General features: G+C 36.9%; 1 protein-coding gene across 1 annotated transcript in view; it reads right to left on the bottom strand.

The window, feature by feature from the left end:
- CAP2 (cyclase associated actin cytoskeleton regulatory protein 2) overlaps positions 1-20,808 on the bottom strand; it is a 120,858-nt gene that overhangs the window by 67,440 nt on the left and 32,610 nt on the right. The window contains exon 4 of the mRNA XM_016155878.2: positions 5,981-6,058. Within this exon, the coding sequence (XP_016011364.2) occupies positions 5,981-6,058 (78 nt within the window). The remainder of the gene's footprint in view (positions 1-5,980; positions 6,059-20,808) is intronic.

Below are 20,808 nucleotides of genomic sequence, written 5' to 3' on the forward strand. Positions count from 1 at the left end.
GTTGGTAGTGAAGAGAATCAACGCATTCAGCAGTATCAAGAGCATATTAGTGGAACATAAGAGTTAGTCTGGAAAAGGCCATGAAGTGGGCCACTGGTTAGATTCCAAAGAGCTACTCCTTCCTGAAACTCTCTCTGTCAACTCAGACCACCAGAAATACCTCTACTTAATGAAAACATAACAGTATGATGCAGAGGATGACAACTTTTTATGTTTTATTTTTCTTGTAGTTCTTCTTTTCTATTTCCAAAATATAGAATTATATATTTAAAATACATTAAAAATACTTGCTCAGCACATATAATTAATACCGGTCACTCAACCGAATATTTTCCTGATGACTTTGTATTAAGAAAACAACTTTATAGTGATGTTTTAAAGCACACATTTCATTTTACATTAGGGCCAAAATTACTTTCTTGCATTATGTTATCTGTCATATGCCCCCTAACAATAGAACTTAGCAGCACTAATCATGGTCACATCTTTCAAGAAGATTCAGTAACTCTGACTGAGCAATGTAGTGACATTTTCTGGGCACAGATGTAAGAAAACACTTAGGATTTTGGCTTTGTTCATTCGTTTGTTTTTTTCTTACAATTTCCAGACCTGCCACTGGCACCTAGTAATTTACCCAAGGCATGCTCTGAGATCAAAGTAACGTGTCTATTCTGTTTGGCATTTTAAAATATTGGACAATAATATGATACCTTATAGTTATGGCAAAACAATACAGAGGCACAAAAGATGAACTCACTCTAATTAAGAGAAACTTTCAGATATTTGTATACATGTATCTATATATTTTTCTCTATATACCCTAGTGTAATAAAAACAAATTCAGCTGTTAGACTTGAAAGTTTTCTTGTCCTTCTTTGAGTGGCTACTGGGAGATTAGCCTGGAAAAACCCACATGAATGTTTAGAAAGACAATTTATTTCCACTGAAAAGGACCTCATTTTCGCCAAACCAAGTTACCCACTCTGGCAGATTGGCTACATGTTCACCAAATCTATGACTTCTTCATTCCAGGCATACAGGTTGATTGGCCTCCTTTGCTGCTAGGAATGACCATGGATGTAACACATGCTACTACTTCCAGGCCTGGCTTATAAAACCTTCTCAGGAATGATCCCGCATTTTCTTTCCCAATTTGATAGTTGAAGACCTAGGGGAGATAGGAGCTGCCAGATGGAAGAAGCCTGGGTCTCTGAATGACTATACAGAAGACTCTCAGCCAAAAACACAGAGCAGGCCTTACGTGAGCAAGAAAAAAAATGTCTCCTCTGTTAGGCCTTTGAGAACTGGGGACTGTTTCCTAACGCAGATGGGCTTCTCTAATATTAAACTCTTCTCCGTCACATGATGCTTGTTGCTTTTTCTCATTCAGTAATCGGAATAACTCTATGGAGTAGGAACTATTATTCCCATTTCACATAGGGAAACATGGGCTTACCATAAGTCACCCTAAAAAGGAGCAGATTCTCAAATTTAGGAGGCACAGATAAATTTGTTTTTCTTGCATTTGGAATAGCAGAGCTAAGGAGTAGAAGATCTAGGATTCAAATCCAGGTAGGCCCAAGTCCAAAGTTTCTACTCTTGACAACCCTCACAAATTGATGTGTTTTATAAAAATCGTAAACATATTTATACCCACTAGTAATTTGGATCTCTCAGTGTGCCAAGCTGAAGTCCTAAGGTTGCTGCCATGGGGCTTTGTTGCTTAGTTTAAGAGTAACAGGTTATAACAAATGAGATCACTACTCCATGCATTAGAAAATCCTTATGAAGTGCATGCTTTGAAGATAGCGCTATGCTGGGCGTGCATATTTATCCAGAGAAGAAGGAATGGCCAGAAGGAGTCTCTCATCTTCCTTCCTTCTCTAATTTTCCAGAGTGTATACAAACGAAAGGACCAAGAATCAGTTTTAGATTCCTGCTCTATGCATGAGAAGGCACTATTTCCTTTTAAAATACAAGCCCAAACAAAGACAAATAGAAGAAACTCACCTCTCCTTCTAGAGGAATAAAAATCCTGACTCTTAGTCTTTTCAATAGAATAAAATCCAAAGGGCAGTCAATGACCACAAATCATCTTTCCCGAAGTTAGAAACTTAGGGTTAATATTTTTCTCTGTGGACCAGTTAATGCCATAAACACACATACACACACGCGCGTGCACACACACACAGGCACACATGCGCATGCAGACGATTTCATTGCCTGGTCTTAGCAGCATAAGAAATGTTGGAGAGAATATGGATAGTGTGCATGGGAGGGAGGGGGAATGCCTGCTCTACGTATGGTATGACAGGGGCAGTTCTCCTCCACCCCAGTGCTGCCCATCTGCCTGCAAATTAACTGGGGCTGGAGGAGGTAGGGCCTACATGGGTGAATGCCTGGAGACCTCTGGTGATGGCATTCCTTATGGTGGTGGCCATCCAGGGCACTGGTCTACTGGAGGTTACATTTTTAGCTCAGGCCAGACTTTTGGGTTCACTGATGGTGAAGGTGATAAAAGATTATGTTTCACATCTTTCCCAAGTGATGTGAGATGTCTCAATGCTAAAAGAAAAAAAAAAAACCTTCTTTCATCTCTCTCTATTCAATTAAACACTTTCGACAGTTTTATTTTGACATATAAATCCTATAAATGACTGTGCAGTATGGCTCTTATTATGTATAATGTCTATGAAAAGAACTTTAAATGGTGAGTAAAGGAACGAGCCCAGGGCTAGACCCCAGGGCCAGGTCATTAATGTGTGACTGAATTTCATTTTTTGTGCTCATAAATTAGAAATAACATATTTTCCCCCATATCTGCCCATCAAAAATGGATAGTTGAGTGTGCCAGGGTCCCTTGAAAATTTCTGCACTTACAGAATGGGGGCTTCTTGGCCCTTTTTCACATGAGAATCCTGCCACCAACTTAAAAGCAATGTGCACGTCTTCATTTTCCAAACTGGTGCACCAGCTTCCTGCAGGATGTGAATAAGTGTCACGCTACAAAGAGCCTCCTTGGTCAAATAAGCTTGGGAAAGCGTAGGCTTAATCAGGTTTAACGTGTTTCTTTCCTGAACAGAGTATGGGATTTTCCAAAACATGTTTAATCTGGGGCAGTTTTTTTGAGTTTATTAATATTATTGTAGTACTAACATGACATTGGAAGCAGCTGTATTGTTGCTCTTGTATTGCCATTTTATTTTCTCTCTGATGTCTTTCCTGATACAAGATCCCTACTTTCCTGAATTTCGGTAGCACTAATGGTTTACCTTGCTCAACTGGCAGTTTGCTCATGATTGATAAGTCTAAAAAATTTTTACTTTTTGATGGTCACCCTCTACTGCAGTCTCTTTGAAGGCTGGCACTCTGGCTTAAAGCAACAGTGTAGAGTATTGGTGCAGTGGTGAAGCAGGTTGGCTGGGATTTCTGGGGCAATTCATTAGAGTTATCCTGGGGTAAGTCATCAGCTTTGGAACTAATGAGTAAACCAGTTATCATCTCTTTGAACCTCTCCTGGCTCATCTTTAGATTGAGTGCTGCAAGAGATGATTTCTAAGGGTTCTTCCCACCTAATATTTAATATATGCCTGTTTCCAAGCCCTGCCCCATCTCAGAGGATTTCAGGTGGTGACACAAATTCTTGCTGCTCAAAGTACAGCAACAACTCAGCAGCAGCAGCAGCAGCAGCAGCAAGCAGCAGAATCACCTGGGAGCTTGTTAGAACTACAGACTCTTGTGTCCCACAATAGACCTATTGATCCAGACTCTGCAGTTCAACAAGATCTCCAGGTGATTCAAATGAAGATTAGAGTTTGAGAAGTGGTAGTCTCTAGAGGCAGCTGGTAATGAAAATAGGAAGCACCTGAAATAAATCTGAGCTAGAGATAAACTGTGAGAGCCATCCATACACTACAGGTTCTCAAAGTGTGGTCCCTGGACCAGCATGCTGCACCATCTCACCATCATGTGAGAACCTTTTAGAAATGCAGATTCTTGGGCCCCAATCAGTACCTATTGAGTGGGAAACTCTAAGTGGGGCCCAGCAATCTGTGTCTTAACCCTGTAGATGATTCTCATATACACTAAAGTTTGGGAACCATTGCCATATATTAATGAGAATTAAAATTACAAGAGTTAATATTCTCCTGAAAGAAGGAAGCAAGGATGATGTGGACAATTACAACATTGTTCCTACAAGAAACTATGACCTGCTTTATGATAATCTTTACGATCTATCTTCTAGAATGTATATGGGGAAAACCAAGGCCTAGCCATGGACTATTCTCACCACTGTGGGGTGACCTCTCATATCTGTTTTCTACTGAGTGAATTACTAGGACAGTCTTCTGGGTAAAGATAGAGGAGACAGAAAGGGAGGTGACCATCAAAAAACTGCTTTGCATTTTCTTTACCCAATCCTGCTGGGGTTTATTATGCTCAGAGCACGTAATAAGAGCTACAAGGAACATTGCCAGTGCATGCCCTTCCTGGGTATGAGTTCCCTGGAACAGATTCATTCTTCTCTCTTTTATCAAGAATGCAGTTGAATAAGAAGGTGGAGTTACAGATATTGTACCCAAGAATCTGCACAGCCATATGCTAAGTCACACATTATCCCTGATCATGGCTCATTCTGGGTTGGGATGCCACAGTTCCAATGCATTCATTTGTTCACTTATTCACTTCGTTACCCAATATTTAATAAGCGACTTTTATGTGAAAGAGATCTTTTGTTTTATGCTTAAAGAAGGGATCACGTAGGGCACCAGACAAGAAAAGTCATGGTTATTCCCTCTATCTGAGACTCTTAATGATGCACTGAAGTCATCTCTCCTCTTGCTTTAATCACAGAAAAGCCAGGCTAAGGCTGTCTCTAGAATACATCACATCGTGATCTAGTTTCATTGTTCTCTTTTGCAAAAGGGGGGAAAAATATCAGGGATTGAGAAAGCCGAGGAGGAAATGCATCCACAGTGGAACACAGAATATTTCCATCCCTACAAAGCTGCTTGGCTAGGCTGTGTGCTAATGCCTCATTTTCCTAGACAAAATTTCCATCCAGGTGGGGGTTGGCAGCTCTGGTGGCAAGTTAAGATCACCTGATAAGTCCCCAAACTCTCAAGGCCAAGACCACTTCTCAGACCAATTAAACCAGAACCTCTTGGAGTAAGATCTAAGCATTGGTATTTAAAAATATTTTCTGAGTTATTCTACTGCACAGGCAGGGCTGGGAACAACTGTTCCAGGGAGGGCTTGGGTCTCAGGTCTTGGCCCTTTATGGAACAGAGCTTCATACCCTGAAAGCCAAAGTCTTAGTTTCCCAGGATTATTGGCTCAACTTTTTCAATTTCAGGAGTCTGCTTTAGAATTCAAAGTGAGCTATTCAATTTAGGCTACTGTGTTATAATGAATACTAAATTATCTTATATTTATATGGTTGTTACCAAAATTCATATGCAGAATACTTAGTCAAAAGAACAATTCTTATTTTTTTCTTATTTAACAAGGTATGCTGATAACAGGTCTACTTTTTAATGAATAATTTTACTCATTACACACTAATTTAGCCTGTCTATGCTACTTAGGAAATAGAAGATCATCAAATTCAGACACAGAATATGAGGACGACGACAGATGTGAACACTTTTCAGTAACAAAGCAGCACCAAGTATGAACTAAGAATTAGTAGTAAACCCTTCCTTGATTATAAGAAGATTGTGAGACCAGTAAAAAGAATAGGATACAGATGATATAAATAAATTGACCTTTTAAACTGGTGATGTCAATTGTTATAGTGTGAATTTGGCCATGATAAGATTATGTAGACAGAAGAAATGTTCTAATCCATTCTCTGGATTAGAGATAGAATCTACATGTTACAAATCGCATTTTGGGAATGTCCCTCACAGTTACTGGTTCTGTGGCTCCTTGTTTTTTATCCTACACTTCCCAGTCCCTTCTCAAGATACACTCTTACCTCTTGGGGTTGTTGGTACTGAGAGGCCATCAGAAGGAAAGCCCGCTGGGCCTGGAAAGCGCTATGCACCATTTCTGCCTGGGAACAAAGAAGAAGAGGGAAGTTTAAATGTTTGAGCTCCTAAACAGAGTTACCATATGATTCAGCAAGAAAAATGAAAACTTGTTCACACACTTGTAAATAAATGCTCATAGCAGCATTATTCATAATGCCAATGTGGAAACAACCAGAGTGTCCATCAACTGATGAATGAATAAACAGAATGTGATATACTCAAACAATGGAATATTATTTGGCATTAAAAGAAATGAAGTGCTGATGCATGTTACAACATGGGTGGACCTTAAAAACATTATGCTGAGTGACTGAAGCCAGTCACAAAAGATCACATTTGTGTGATTCCATTTGTATGAAATGGCCAGAATAAGCAAATCTATACAGACAGAATGTAGATTGGTGGTTGCCAGGGGCTGGTGGGAGGAAGGGGTGAGGAGTGACTGTTGGTGAGTATGGAGTTTCTTTTGGGGGTAATGAAAATATTCTGGAACTAGACGGTGCTAAAAGTTTCACAACTTGGTGAATATACTAAAAACCCCTGAATTGTACACTTTAAAAGAGTGAATGTTATGACATGTGAATCATATCTCCAGAAAGCCATTCAAAAGTCTGAGTCCCAAAGTGGAATTGTTTTCAAAAAGTGTCTTTCCTGTCCTCTTTCATAGTGTGCCCAAAGCTGTACTATCTCTTCTGGTGGAAAGAAAATTGCCCCTTAAGCCAGCCTCATAAAGATCTGCTCACTGAGAGCTAGTAGCTTCTACAACTGTTTTCATTAAGATGGCCCTGGAAGAGATTGCATTGCTCTCTGGTCTGAATTTCCTCAAAAGGAGTTGTGTGGGGAGATGTCATCAAACGCATGGTATCATATTCTCTTATCCTCACCCTCTACCCACTATTATTCATTAATTCTTTAATTTTTAAAATTTAAACAATTACATAAGAGTACCAAGAAGAAAATAATTCCAAATATTCACATCATCCACAATTAATCATTTTTGGCATTTTTTCCTAATTCGAAAAAAAATTTGCACAGTTGTTTTCATAACACAAAGGATATCATTTAGAATATGTTTTTTAAATGCCAAACATTGCAAAAATTAAAGTTTTTAAAAAATGCCTCATGACCTAGAAATAATCATTTTTAAAATATCGGATGAACATTGTTGCAGCCTCCTTTTAAGATATATATGTAAAGAGACTTTTATAAAATGAGACCATACCCTTGGTGTATTTTTAAAAATAAAAAGTATACATTTTAATTATGATTGCATAGAGAATAAACTTCAAATAAAAGTTTCTGCACTATAATAATTATGCCTTGAATGATCATTCTAAGGTTAAAAAAAGATTACAAAATATTAAGAAGTTGAAATAATTGTGTGTTGGCATTTTAAAGTATCTGATACAATTTTAGACAATATTGACCGGGAATCAATTGGGAAAGAGAAAAACTTCAGTTCTTTCTCTCTTCTTTCTATCTCTATCTTCCATGTTTTTTAGTTAATATTTTTATTTTGCCCAATTGATAGTATTTATATTCTATCTTTAAGATTAATTCTCATAGTTGTTTAGATATTAGTTCTACATTTAAATATACATTGTGATTCTCACCAGTCACTTTTCCATAATGCCTCTCCTTCTGAGTTATTTTGATATATTATTATTGGCTGGACTCTAATTATCAAGTATTTTCTTCAAAAGAGTCCCAGCTTCTTTAGTTCTTCAGGTTTAAGCAGGTCTCCCTGTAACCTCTATGTTTTAACCACATCTTGGCCGAATGTAACATCCTTGGGTCTCTCTGCATTTTCATATAGCATAGCACTAAATGTGGCAATGGAGAAATCTGAAGCCAGCTTGGTTTTTTTACCCCTTGTAGGAAATTGGCTTTTGCTCTCTTGTAGGAAATTGGTTTTATATCCGAAGAATTACATCTTTCTCCTTGAAGTTTAAGAGCTTAACTGAGATATGTTTAGGTTTCGCTCATTCTATATTTCTTGGAATAGATTTGGTCCTTTATTCATTTATGGGAAATTTTCTTATATTGTTTAGTATTTCTTCTGTTTCTTTTGTTAGAATCTCTATTCAGGGTCTCCAATTATTATCCTCAGATTGTATAATATTTCAATGTCTTCATATCTTTTAGATTCTTCCTCTGCCTTTAATTTCCTTGTCTGTCATCAGTATTTACTGTGATTATATGAATATTTTTCTCTATTGCTGGTAAACAGTTTTTCAACAGGGGCTCATGTACATTAACATTTCTGTTTATATATGATTCCTATATTAATGTTGTTTTTATTCTTGATTTGTTAGACTTTCAATTTTTCTTTTCATTTCATTCTTACTGTTTTATCACCTTGCTTTAAACTTTTAAAAAGATACGTATACGTTCTTAGTAAGTTCTAAGAATATATTATATTCTTATTAAGCCATTGTGCGAAATCTGTTTCTGTTCCTTAAGTTTTTTTTCTTTGAAGGCTAGTCTGTCTTTCCTTTCTCAAGCTCTAGGTTCCTTTCTGACACAGTATTTGTAGCTGCCATGTGGGTGATTCGTTAAGCCTTTGCTACCATATTGAGATTAGTTAATTTTCTCTTTCAAGCATTAGTTTGAGGGCTAATTGTCTTGTGCTCTATCTACTCTTACAGGGCACAGGAAAAGGGAGAGCTCAGCTGTCCAGTCTTTGAGAATTTGGGCGCTCATTCTTCTGGGACTATGTTTAATGTCCTAAACCAGAATTCACTCAGTCTACTTGGAACATAGGCCATCCTGATGGAGATGAGATTTTAGATTATTTATCCAATTCAGAGCCCACACATGAACCTTTACATCTGCATTGGGAAGCAGCCGTATGTCTACCTTTTCCTGTTTCACATTTTCCTCTCCTGATCTCATTTCTTTTAAGGTATGTCTTTAAGGGATGGAAAATAGGGGCAGAGTTAGAACTAAAAGCTGTTCAGCCAGCAGTTACTGAAATATATTAGTTTAGGTTATGGCTTTTTTTTGGTTACTATTACTGATTTTTTTTTTTTGACACCCTTTCCCCGCATTTCGCGGAAGGGAAAAATTCTGATTTAGTTTTATTTGGTTGTAAATTTATACTCATAAACTTATTGATTTCACCCTTAATCTCCTCCTTGTTAGCTTTGCATTGTGTTTGGGGGCAGTTTCTATCTCTCCGTCATCCTGGATAACAACTCACTTCTTTGATAGGTAGGTAAGAATCAGCTTAATACTATTCCACAAACAGATAACTAGAAAAGCAGCAATAAAATTAGGTTAATTTGATACCAGTGTCAATATCAGACAATATTTCTGGGCTGCAAGAATAAATGTGTTAAGTAATTGGGAAATGACTAGTTTTTGTCATTCTACTTCATTATCACATTTTGATATCTGACAAATTTTCTAAAATATTTACTGAAATGAATTCCCTAATATTGCTTCTAACTTTTCTCATTATTTCTTGTCCGATGATTTATTTTTTCTAATGCAAAAAAAAAATACTAGAAGTCCAACCAAGATTTGTAGACCATTTATTTAAAATCACAAATTCAATCATCACCAGTATAACTGATTAAGTCTCATGAATGTTTAAATGAGGGTATATTTTCCATTTTGCAGTACACTAACTCCTCTTTGTCTCAGTAGCCTGTTTGCTGGGATTATACTGCTGGGGGGAATATTTCAAATTTTCCTATCCAAGAGGCCATTATGACCTCATGGATACGATATTCTGAACTGCATGAATGTTTATCCATGTATCAAAACATGTATTTTCAGTGGTTCAGAAGTACTTTGTCAACCACGTTTCCAAAAAGAAGACTATGGAATACAGCTGTCCACAGCTTGAATATAAATAAAATAACTGCACTTCTCCCAGCAACAATAATACAGAGGCATTATCCTCATCTCTGTAAAGCTGTGCAGAGTTGACTGAATTATACTTGCTGTGGGAACATTAATTTGGTATTGCCAGTCTTCTGCAGTTAAAATTGCTGCTCAGAGGTAACGGTAACAATATTTTTGTAGTTATCCCAGGATGAACACTATCATTAACCTTTTTTATGTTCCCTAGAAACAACATTTAGCCTGTTGCTAATGGAGCAATTTTCTGGTGGGTCTGATTAGCAAAGATGGTCAATTTTATTAATTAGTTTCTTCCTCCAAATGGCCTTTCATTCAATAATCAGGATACAGGTTAGAAAGAGAATGGCCGACTACCTAGACATCTACGACTCTCCCTTTCACTTTGCTTATGTAGAGGTTTCAGTTGTGCACTTCTTGCAGCTCCCTGGAACTCTGGGCATAATTAGCAGACTCTAAACCACATTCATTTTTAACCTCACTGGTCCACATTTCAAAGGAGTTTCATGCCGTCTTTGGAATATTCTGACCTACCTGCTTCTTACTTCTGGAAAGTTCCATGAGTCCCGTCAAACAGACAGCGCCCTAATTAGGAGGAAATTTACAGAACCTGCTGAGTTCTGATAACTTGAAAGGGAGAATTTGGCTCACTCAGGCAGTTCAAAACATTGTGAAAGAAAAGCCAAACGTAGGGATTTTCAGTAACGACAAATAATTGAAGGTTTTTGCTGAGTTTGTCCATCACACATGTGCAGGGCTCAGAGCGCCTCAGTGACCTTTGCGGATATACATGCACATCTATTTGCCTGTGAGCACGTGTGTGCAGAGAGGAAAGGGACAGTTCTGGTGAGAGTCAAGGCCGTGCATTTTGGTTGAATTCTATCAACTATCACTTAGGCAACTGGGGTTCATGAATGGATAGGTCTGTGGGCCACCCTGTTCTGTGGTCCTAAGGAAAAGAGTAGAATGAATTTCGGTAATCAGTTTAAAGCAAGTCTCAGGACAAAGAGACACCAGCTAAATACGATTTATTTCCATCTAATGCCCTCAGGAGAGAGCTGGCTGGCTCCCTGAGGAAGACCAATTGATCATGCTCATCAAAAGCTTTGCATTGTTTCACTGGGAAAGTTAAAGGCTGCAAAGTACCATGTGGATGACAAAATGAACGGCTGCAACTGTGAGAAAGGGCCACAGGCAAGACTCAAAGGAACGCAAAACGCATCCAGCCAGGGGCCTGTGCCAAAGGTGTTTCCAGATCTTCTGAAATTGCATCAACCCATTTCTTGAGAACTAGACAGTGAAAGAAAGGGATTCCTCCTCTGACTAAGGTCAAGGGAATGGGCATCTGCTCATCAGGTGCAATTTGTGGGCCCTGGGAAAGTCACTGTCAATGCCACTCCCACATTCTTCCCTAATTAGTCTACCAATGTACTACATTTCATAATTAGAGATATTATAATTTTAGATCTTATTCCGTAGGGCTCTCTAATCTACCCTAGAGGAGAAGTCCCTTGAGTCTCAGCCAATGAAGAGATAAAGAGGGACCTGATAGATGAAAACAAGACAGGAAAATGGGCCCACAAAAAGAGGTGATAGGATGCCAAAGACAAATTTTTCCCACTTCACAATTTTGCTTAAAATAAGATTAAAGATTCCTAATTTTGTAGACATAAACATGAGCACTGACCCTATAAAATCAGATTATGAAGGTACTCGGGTTAACATATTAAGAGCCATGAAGAAGACTTACACCAGCAGTTTTTGACCTTGAATGTACCTTATAGCAGTGGTCCCCCAACCTTTTTGGCACCAGGAACTGGTGTTCCTGTGAGAATCTAATGCCTGAAGATCTGAAGTGGAGCTGAAGCAGTGATGCTAGCGCTAGGGAGCGGCTGCAAACACAGATGAAACTTCGTTAGCTCACAGGCCACTTGCCTCCTGCTGTGTGGCCTGGTCCCTAACAGGCCACAGACCAGTACCAGTCCGCAGCCCGGGGGTTGGGGACCCCTGCCTTATAGCCACTTGGAGGGTTTGTTAAAACAGATTGTTGAATCCCATGCCCAGGGTTTCAGATTCTGGAGGTGGACTCAAGAATTTACATTTTTAACAAATTCTCTAAAAATACTGGTTGCTACAATTGCTTATTAGTTTCAGGAGGTTTTTTTTTTTTTTATTCTTTTGGATTTTCTACACAGATGATAATCACATCATCTGTAATGAAAGATAATTTTGTTTTCCTTCCCAGTCTGTATACCTTTTAATTCCTTTTCTTGCCCAATGGTGTTAGTAAGGACTTCCAGTACAATGTCGAAAACAAGTGGTTAGAAGAACATCCTTGTCATATGTCTGATCTTAGTGGGAAGGCTTCGAGTTTCTCATTACTAAATCTGATGTTAGCTGTAGGTTTTTTATAATCTTTATCAAGCTGAGAAAGTTCTCCACTAGTCCTAGGTTACTGATTTTTTTTTTTTTTTTTTTTTTGGTCATAAATGGGGGTTGGATTTTGTCAAATGCTTTTCTGTATCTATTAATGTAATCATATGATTTTTAAAAATTTTGCTGATATGATATGCTACATTAATTGATTTTTGAATGTTGAGCTGGCCTTGCACACCTGGATAGATCCCAGTTAGTTGTGGTACATAATTCTCTTTATATATTTTGAATTTGAAATAGCTAATATTTGGTTGAGGATTTTTTTTTTTTGCAATATATTGCATTTTCATGAGATATATTGGGCTGTAGTTTTCTTTTACAATGTCTTTGTCCTATTTTGATATTAAGATAATGTTGGCCTAATATAATGACTTAAGCAGTATTCCCTCTGCTTCTATCTTCTGAAAGAGATTGTAGAGAATTGGTATAATTTCTTCCTTAAATGTTTGGTCAGTGAACCCATCTGGGCTTGGTGCTATTTTTGGAAGGTTATTAATTATTGATCCAATTTCTTTAAAAGATATAGGCCTATTTAGGTTGTCTATTTCTTCTTGTGTAAGTTTCGGCAGATATGCCTTTCAAGAAATCGGTTCATTTCATCTAGGTTCATTTGTGGATGTAAAGTTGTTAACTGTATCTCTTTATTATCCTTTTCGTTTCCATGGGATCTGTAGTGATGTCCTCTCTTTCATTTCTGATGTTAGTAATCTGTGTCCTTTCTCGTTTTTCTTTATTTAGCGTGGCTAGAAGCTTATCAATTTTATTGATCATTTCAAAGAACCAGCTTTTGGTTTCTTTGGTTTTCTCTACTGATTTCCTGTTTTCAATTTTATTGATTTTTCCTCTACTTATTTTTTTTTTTCTTCTTTTCCTAGTTTCCTAAAGTGGAAACTTAGATTACTGATTTAAGATCTTTTTTCCTTTTTTAATACATTCATTCAATATTATACATTGTCCTCTAAGCACTGCTTTCAGTGACTGAATCTTAAAAATTTTGATCTTATGTTTTCATTTTCATTTAGTTCGAAGTAACTTTGTCGCCAAAGTATAATTGAATATAACATTGTTACTTTTAGGTGTACAACATGATGATTTGATATTTGCATATACCGCTAAAAGATCACCATGAAAAACCTAGGCAACATCTGAGTTCACATATTTTTAAATTTCTTCTTTGACCCATGTGTCATTTAAAGTGCATAGCTTAATCTCTTACTGACTTCTAGTTCAATTCCACAATGACATTGAACTGTTAATTATTAGGAGTCTAGTCTACTAGTAAACCTGAGAGTAGACATTGTATAAATCTGTTCTTTTAAAATTGTTAAGGTGTGTTTTATGACCCAGAATATGATTTATCTTAGTGAATGTTAATGTAAGCTTGAGAAAACTGTGGATTCTGCTGCTGTTGGCTAGTCTACAGATGTCCCTTATATCCGGTTGATTGACAGCATTGTTGAGTTCAACTACATCCTTACTAATTTTCTGACAATGTATCTTCTGTCCATTTCTGAGAGAGGGGTTTTGAAGTTTCCAATTATGACAGTAGCTTCATCAATTTCTTCTTTCACTTCTATCAGTTTGATCTTCTGTTGCTAGGCGCATATGTATTAAGAATTGTCTTTTCGGAGAACTGACCTTTTAATCATTATGCAAAGGTTTTCTTTATTGCTGATAACTTTCCTTACTTGGAAGTCTGCTCTATCTGAAACTCATATAGCTACACCTGCTCTCTTTTGGTTAAAATTGGCATGGTATATCTATCTGCATCTATTTATTTTTAATTTATATCTCTTTATATTTAAAGTGTGTTTCTTGTAGACAACATATAGTTGGATTGTGTTTTTGATCCGCTCTGACAATCTCTGTCTTTTAATTGCTGCATTCATTCACACTATTGAAATTCAAAGTGATTACTGATGGTTTAATATCTACCACATTCATTCTGTTTTCTATTTGTTGCCTTTATTATTTGTTTCTATTTTTGTCACCCTCTTCTTTTCTGCCGTTTGTGATTTTAACTGAGCGTTTTACACGATTCCATTTTCTTTCCTTTCTTAACATATCAGGTATACTTCTATTTGTACTTGCTTAAGTGGTTGCCCTAGACTTTGCAAAATACATTTGCAACTAATCCAAGTTCACTTTCAAATGACACTGTACCACTTCACAGTAGTCTAAGTACCTCATAATAACAAAATAATCTTAATCCCCTTTATCTGTCCCTTGCTGTCTTTCATTACGCTGATATGTAAGCATATATAAGTATATATATATGTTATATACATAAGTGCACAAAATTGAATATATTGTTGCTCTTATAATTTTGAACAAATTATCTATTAGATCAATTAAGAATGTAAAAATAAGTTTTTATTTTACCTTCATTTATTCCTTAGTTGATGCTCTTCCTTTCTTTTATAGACCCAAGTTTCTGACTTATATCTGTTCTCTCTAAAGAACTTGTTTTAACATTTATTATAAGGCAAGTCTACTGGCAAAAAATTCCTTTAATTTTTGTTTGTTTGAGAAAGCTTTTATTTCTCCTCACTTTTTAAGAACAATTTTGTAGGCTACAGAATTCTAGGTTGATAGTTTTGTTTTCTTTTTCAATCTCAACACTTTAAATATTTCACTCTATTCTCTTTTTTGCTTGCATGGTTTCTGAGAAGCTGTCAGATGTAACTCTTATTTTTGTTCCTCTGTAGGTAAGGTATTGTTTTCCTCTGGCTTCTTTTAGAATATTTTATATTTAATTTTCTGTAATTTGAAAATGATACACGGAGGTGTAGCTTTTTGGGTATTTATACTGCTTGGTGTTCTCTGAGCTTCCTAGATCTGTGGTGTGGTGTGTGACATTCATTTAGGAAATATTCTTAGTTATTATTGTTTCGAATATTTCTTCTGTTCCTTTCTTTTTTCCTTCTCTTTCTGGTACTCCCATTATACATGTTTTATCTTTTGTAGTTGTCACAAAATCCTTAATATTCTGTTCCTTTTTTTTTTCCTAGTCTTTGTTCTCTTTGTTTTTTGTTTTTGAAGATTCTATTGACATATTCTCTAGCTCAGAGACTGAGCCATGTACAGTCTACTAATAAGCCTGTCAAAGCCATTCTGCATTTCTGTTACAGTGTTTTTGATCTCTAGCATTTCTTTCTCATTCTTTATTTACATCTATCTCTCTGCTTACATTGCCCATGTATTCTTGCATTCTGTTTACATTATCCATTAGAACCCTCAGCACATCACTCATAATTGTTTTAAATTCTCAGTTTGAAAATTCTAACATGCCTGCCATTTCTGGTTCTGATGCTTGCTTTATTTCTTCTAATTGTTTTTGCCTTTTGGTATGCCTTGTAATTTTTTCTTGATAGATGAACATGATGTACTGGGTAAAAGAAATTGCTGCAAATAGGACTTTTGTAATGTGATGTTGAGGTGTGAGGGGAGGGGAAGTGTACTTTAGTCCTATGATTAGGCCTCAGCCTTTTAGCAAGCCTATTATCTCTGGACTATGAACTTCACAAGTCTTTCTCAATTTTCTAATTCCCCTTCAGGCACGAAAGGATGGGTATTGGGCTTGACTTGGGTATTTTCCTTCCCCATGTGGAAGACTAGAGCCAGTTGGAATTGAGTATTTCCTTCCCCCAGTTCAGGTTAGGCTCTGGTTAACTAGTTTCCTGTGAGGACAGGCCTTGTTAAGAATAGAATTCTCTGGTTTATTTCAAAATGTTTCTTCTTCCCTTGCTCTACTGGAAGCCAGAGGGGATTCCCCTCCCACCCCCATTATTTATTGTGGAAACCTGATCAAGCTGCTGGAGGTAAATCTCACAATATTGTGGAGCACCCTCGACCCAGCCCTCCCTCATGACTGGTTGCTTTTGGAGTTCTTCACTTTCATAGTTGTCCACGCTGAACTTTCAAAAATTCGTCAATTACAGGTCAGGTTTTCCTACCCCAGCACTGGTTCCTGTGGCAGTTTCCCTCATAAGTCTCTGCTCCGGAACGATGCAATTTCTGTATTCATCTGTCTCTCAGATCTTGGGGACAGCAGTTTGCCCTGTGTCCTGCTTTTTCTTATGGATCTAAGAAGAATTGTTGTTTTTCAGCCTGCGCAGGTTTTTAGTTGTTGTTAGGGTGGAGTGGCAATCTCCAAGCTCCTTACATATGGAACCAGAAACTGGAAGTCCCTCCTCCATTTAAAAAAAAATGAGAATAAACTTATTCCATTTAAGTATTCAGACCGAATTTTGGAACTTCCATTCCAGTTTTATCCTCTTGGTGACAGAGCATCTCCCTGTTACCTGCCTTTGATGTATGTATGTGGAGACTGTGGATAAGGTGCAGGTGTGGAGATTATGCAAATCTATGTGGAAAGGGCTTAGGGGAAGTTAGTTATCTGGTGGAAAGGATGGTGTGACTATGATGATGAGAGGTTACTAAGAGGCTCTATGTGAAACTATTTTTACTTGGAATGTTTCTGTTCAAACATTGTGTTCGAAAATTTAAACACTGGAATGTTCAAAATGGCAACTTCTCCAAAGATGCTTTTATACTTACTACAAGATTTTATTCTTTGTGCTTATTATGGTTATTTTTATCATATTTATCTGGGGATGCTTGGAAGTACTTCAGAATATTGTTGGGGTTGGGGAACTAAAGCAACACCCAAACTGCCATTTTATGCCATCACAGCCAAGAATAAAATATACAAGTACATAATGCTTCTTCTTTAGGACTTATTTAGTTCCCATGGACTTTTACAGTTTTGCCTGATAAGTTTGAGAAACAGCTCTCCCTCTTCCCAATGTGCCAATAGGAAAGGTCACAAGAAGTGAGAATTACTATTAACTAAAGAAACTGGCATATCTGCTTGTGCTAAAAGTTGTTCTGAGGGCAAAACTGTTTTGTCAGCAATAGAGTCTAAACCTAAGAGTTAAGAAATGGGAAATAAGGTTGACTGCTATTTGTTCTTGAACATGGAACTGCCACAGTGACACAGAAGAAGCATCCAGCTTTACCTGGACTGTAATTGGCCCTGTAATTTTAGTGAGCATCTTAATAGCTCACCTGGACTACCCGTATCCTGCCAGTACTTGGCGTGCGTCACTTGTCTTATACATATGGCTGGCACAAATTACAGTGTTGATTCTATCTTACTGAGGAGAAAACAAAACTTTGAACAATGTCCTTACGAAATAAATAAGCCATGCAGTCATTTCTGAGTAGTGGGATTATAAGTGATTTTTGTTCTCTTCTTCAAATTTATTGTTAAAATTTTCTATATCAAACATTCAAATTTTGTTATAAAAATTATTTAAAAGATGTCACTGAGTGAAATAGAAGTTTATCATTTAATATCATAATCTAAAAGCATTTCCTAAGTACCTATGTTATGTGCCTAGGTGCTACCAGGTATAAACCATGGGAAACGAATCATGAGCACAGAGAGTGATTAGTGAGTGTGAATAGTAATAAGTGATAAGGTGCTAGTTGTGTGAAACAGATAACATTTAATCTTAAAATAAATGAATGTCTGATAACCATGACTGAAAAGGTAAGTTTTCCCATTTGGTTAGCTAGACAAAACACAAGAAGCATTATAATAAAACAGGGAAAGACATTCTTTTTTGAAGAAAAGATTTCTTTCTCTCCAGAACCCAGGAAGCACCATACTTGGTACCCAGTCATTTCTGACCATCGTTCCCCTTACTATGGCTCTCTGGCTCTTTAAGACGACCGGGTTCCCTAAAGCTTATGACTCAGTCACAGCTGCCTTTTTGAAGTTTCCAGTGTGCACACATTTACAGAGTCTAAATTTACAGTCTCACTAGAGAAAGGAAGCAGTAATGTCACACTCCACTTACTTAAAAAATGGCAATGCTCCATTAAATCATAAAGACAAGTTAATTTAAAGACGTTGGCCTGCTCAAATACCAACCAAGTCCCAGTTGATTTCAGGCTGTGTCTTAGCCAAAGCATATATCAGAAGGTCAATAACTTTATATTATGTAATTTTTATAAATTAGTATATTTACTGCCTTTACGGTTGACAGTTTTTTTTTTTTCAATGATCCCACTCTCATGGCAGAGAAAGGAGGCATGCTTATTGAATAGAGCTAAATAGTTCTGCAGTTTAGAAAGGAAAGATGAGTAGGTAAATTGAGAATGTCAATATTAGACTACTAGCCACATTTTATAAAAAAGATAACCATTCAGGCACTGATAATAAAAGAGGTTTAGTTTTCACTAATAGGACTGTTGCCTTGGCAACTTCCAGCTCTCATAAGTATTTACAGCAGCCATTGTGCACAGTTCCGACATTAAGGAACAGCTCCAACATGTCCTTTCTATATCCATGCCTGAAATTTATTATGTATCTCAGCGACATTATTGGTCCTACTTCAAGTGACCTCAACAACCAACAAGCTACATCCAAAACATGTCATATCTAGCCTCAAAGAGGCAATTTAAACAAATTTTTTTGGTATGTCAAATTGATCAAAGGTAGAACTGATGAATTGTTTTCTTTTGCAAAAAGGATGATTTATATAGGGAAGTATAGCTTTATTTTTATTTTCCTGCCCATCCAGCAGAGGGCAAAGTATTTTTAAACAATTAATTCCGTGAATATTAATGCACATTCACAGCATGTATTGTTTCCCTAAATTTCTTACTTTTCATGTTGGTAATTATCACCTACTAGCTTACAACACTTTTGGATACTGCAGAGTATGAAACAGCATGATGTGTGTGTGAGAGAGGGCAAGGGGCACAATATATATTAGGAAATGCTTGCCATTGACTTAGCACACTTCGAATTCTAGAAATTTGCCTTGAGAAAATAATTGTACAATTATAAAATAATGTTTGTACAACAATATGCACTGCAATTTCATTTCTAAAAGGGGAAAATCTAAAAACATCAAATGTCACTAATTTTTTAAATGATTATAAATAATACTAGATGACCATCCTTACAGGGCCGGAACCAGGGTGAGACTGCTGAGGAGTTCAGGTGTGTTCCCTCTTAGGGTCACACCCCGGGGACTTGCTCGTCTCACCCTCATCTGGGCCCTGCATTCATAGTCGTATATTTATCTCACCTATACACAATTTTGATTGTGCAAATCAATCATGTTGTAACTATACAATGAAATACTATGCAGTCATTATGAGTGATAATGTAGACCATGACTTAATGATATGGAAAGAACCCAGAACATATGGTCTAACTTGAGAAAGCAGGTTACAAAAACAATGCTCAGAAAAAGTTTGCAAAATTTGTAATATAAAAACAATCACTATAATTTTAAAAACAACATAAAACTCTTCTCAATAATGAATTGTTGCAATTTATATTTTAGAAGATCAAAGGTTTAAAAGAGTTAAAAAAGTGAACATTTCTTGAGGCATGAGAATAGGAAAAAAACCACTATTGTATGTTTAAATCCATTTGCTTTTCTGACAGGTATGAATATTGTTACAAGTTTATATTCTGAATGAAACCATTCTCTTAAATTAACTTCATTTTCAAATTCAATCATTGTCTAGCTACAAAACACTTGGCAGATTGGCCCCTTTCCAAATCTCTAACTTGTTTTTCTAACACTTAAAGAATCTAAAGCATTTTAATCAACATGTTTAAACCAAATCTTTTGACTGCAAAAGCCAGAACTCTTCATGGTTGCTGAATGTTGGGTCTATACAAGTAAACAATACTTGGCTGCTCTAAGACCACTCCGAAATATTAGAGACAACTGGTACTCCTGATTCCAGAATGCACTGTGACACTGAACACTGTCCTTTCACTTGTGTTATTTAAGCCATTCTCTTATTTGACTGTCATACATATGTCTTTGCCTTATGTCCTCAAGTAGGTAATACTGTTCTTGAGGACTAGGATAGTGGTTCCTACATAGAAGGGCCTTTATTACAACAGAAACTCAGTAACTACTGCTCAATAATGAAGAACTAAGATGGGTGGAAAGTAGGGTAATGTAGTAGAGAAACCGAAAGCTTTAGATCTTCAGATAGGCCTAGATAGAGTCCAACTTCACCCCTTACTAGCTGCATGGCCATAAGCGAGTTACCTTAGCTTTCTGAGGCTTGGCTTCTTTATCGCGAACATTACCTACCTCAAGTGTTTGCCTAGTGATCAAGTGAAGCAATGTCTGTCACCAGTGGGCCAAATGCCTGACACATAATGGGCCCTCAATAAATACTAGTTCTTTCTCTTTCCCCTTCTTTACAATCCCCTCTCTTACTAATATGGAAAATGAAAATAAGGCAGAGAAAAAAGGTTGATTTCTACTGATGACGAAATTTAGCTATGAACCAGATTTTGTTCATTCATTAACTGTGTCCACCCAACATCAATTTATCTACACTGAGATTTTACTATGAATACTCAATCTGTGAATGGTCCTTGCTGAAACACTGGTTCCCTTACTCCCCATGAATGTGTAGC

The sequence above is a fragment of the Rousettus aegyptiacus genome, unplaced genomic scaffold (genome assembly GCF_014176215.1).
Source record: "Rousettus aegyptiacus isolate mRouAeg1 unplaced genomic scaffold, mRouAeg1.p scaffold_m13_p_1, whole genome shotgun sequence".
Lineage (NCBI taxonomy): Eukaryota > Metazoa > Chordata > Mammalia > Chiroptera > Pteropodidae > Rousettus > Rousettus aegyptiacus.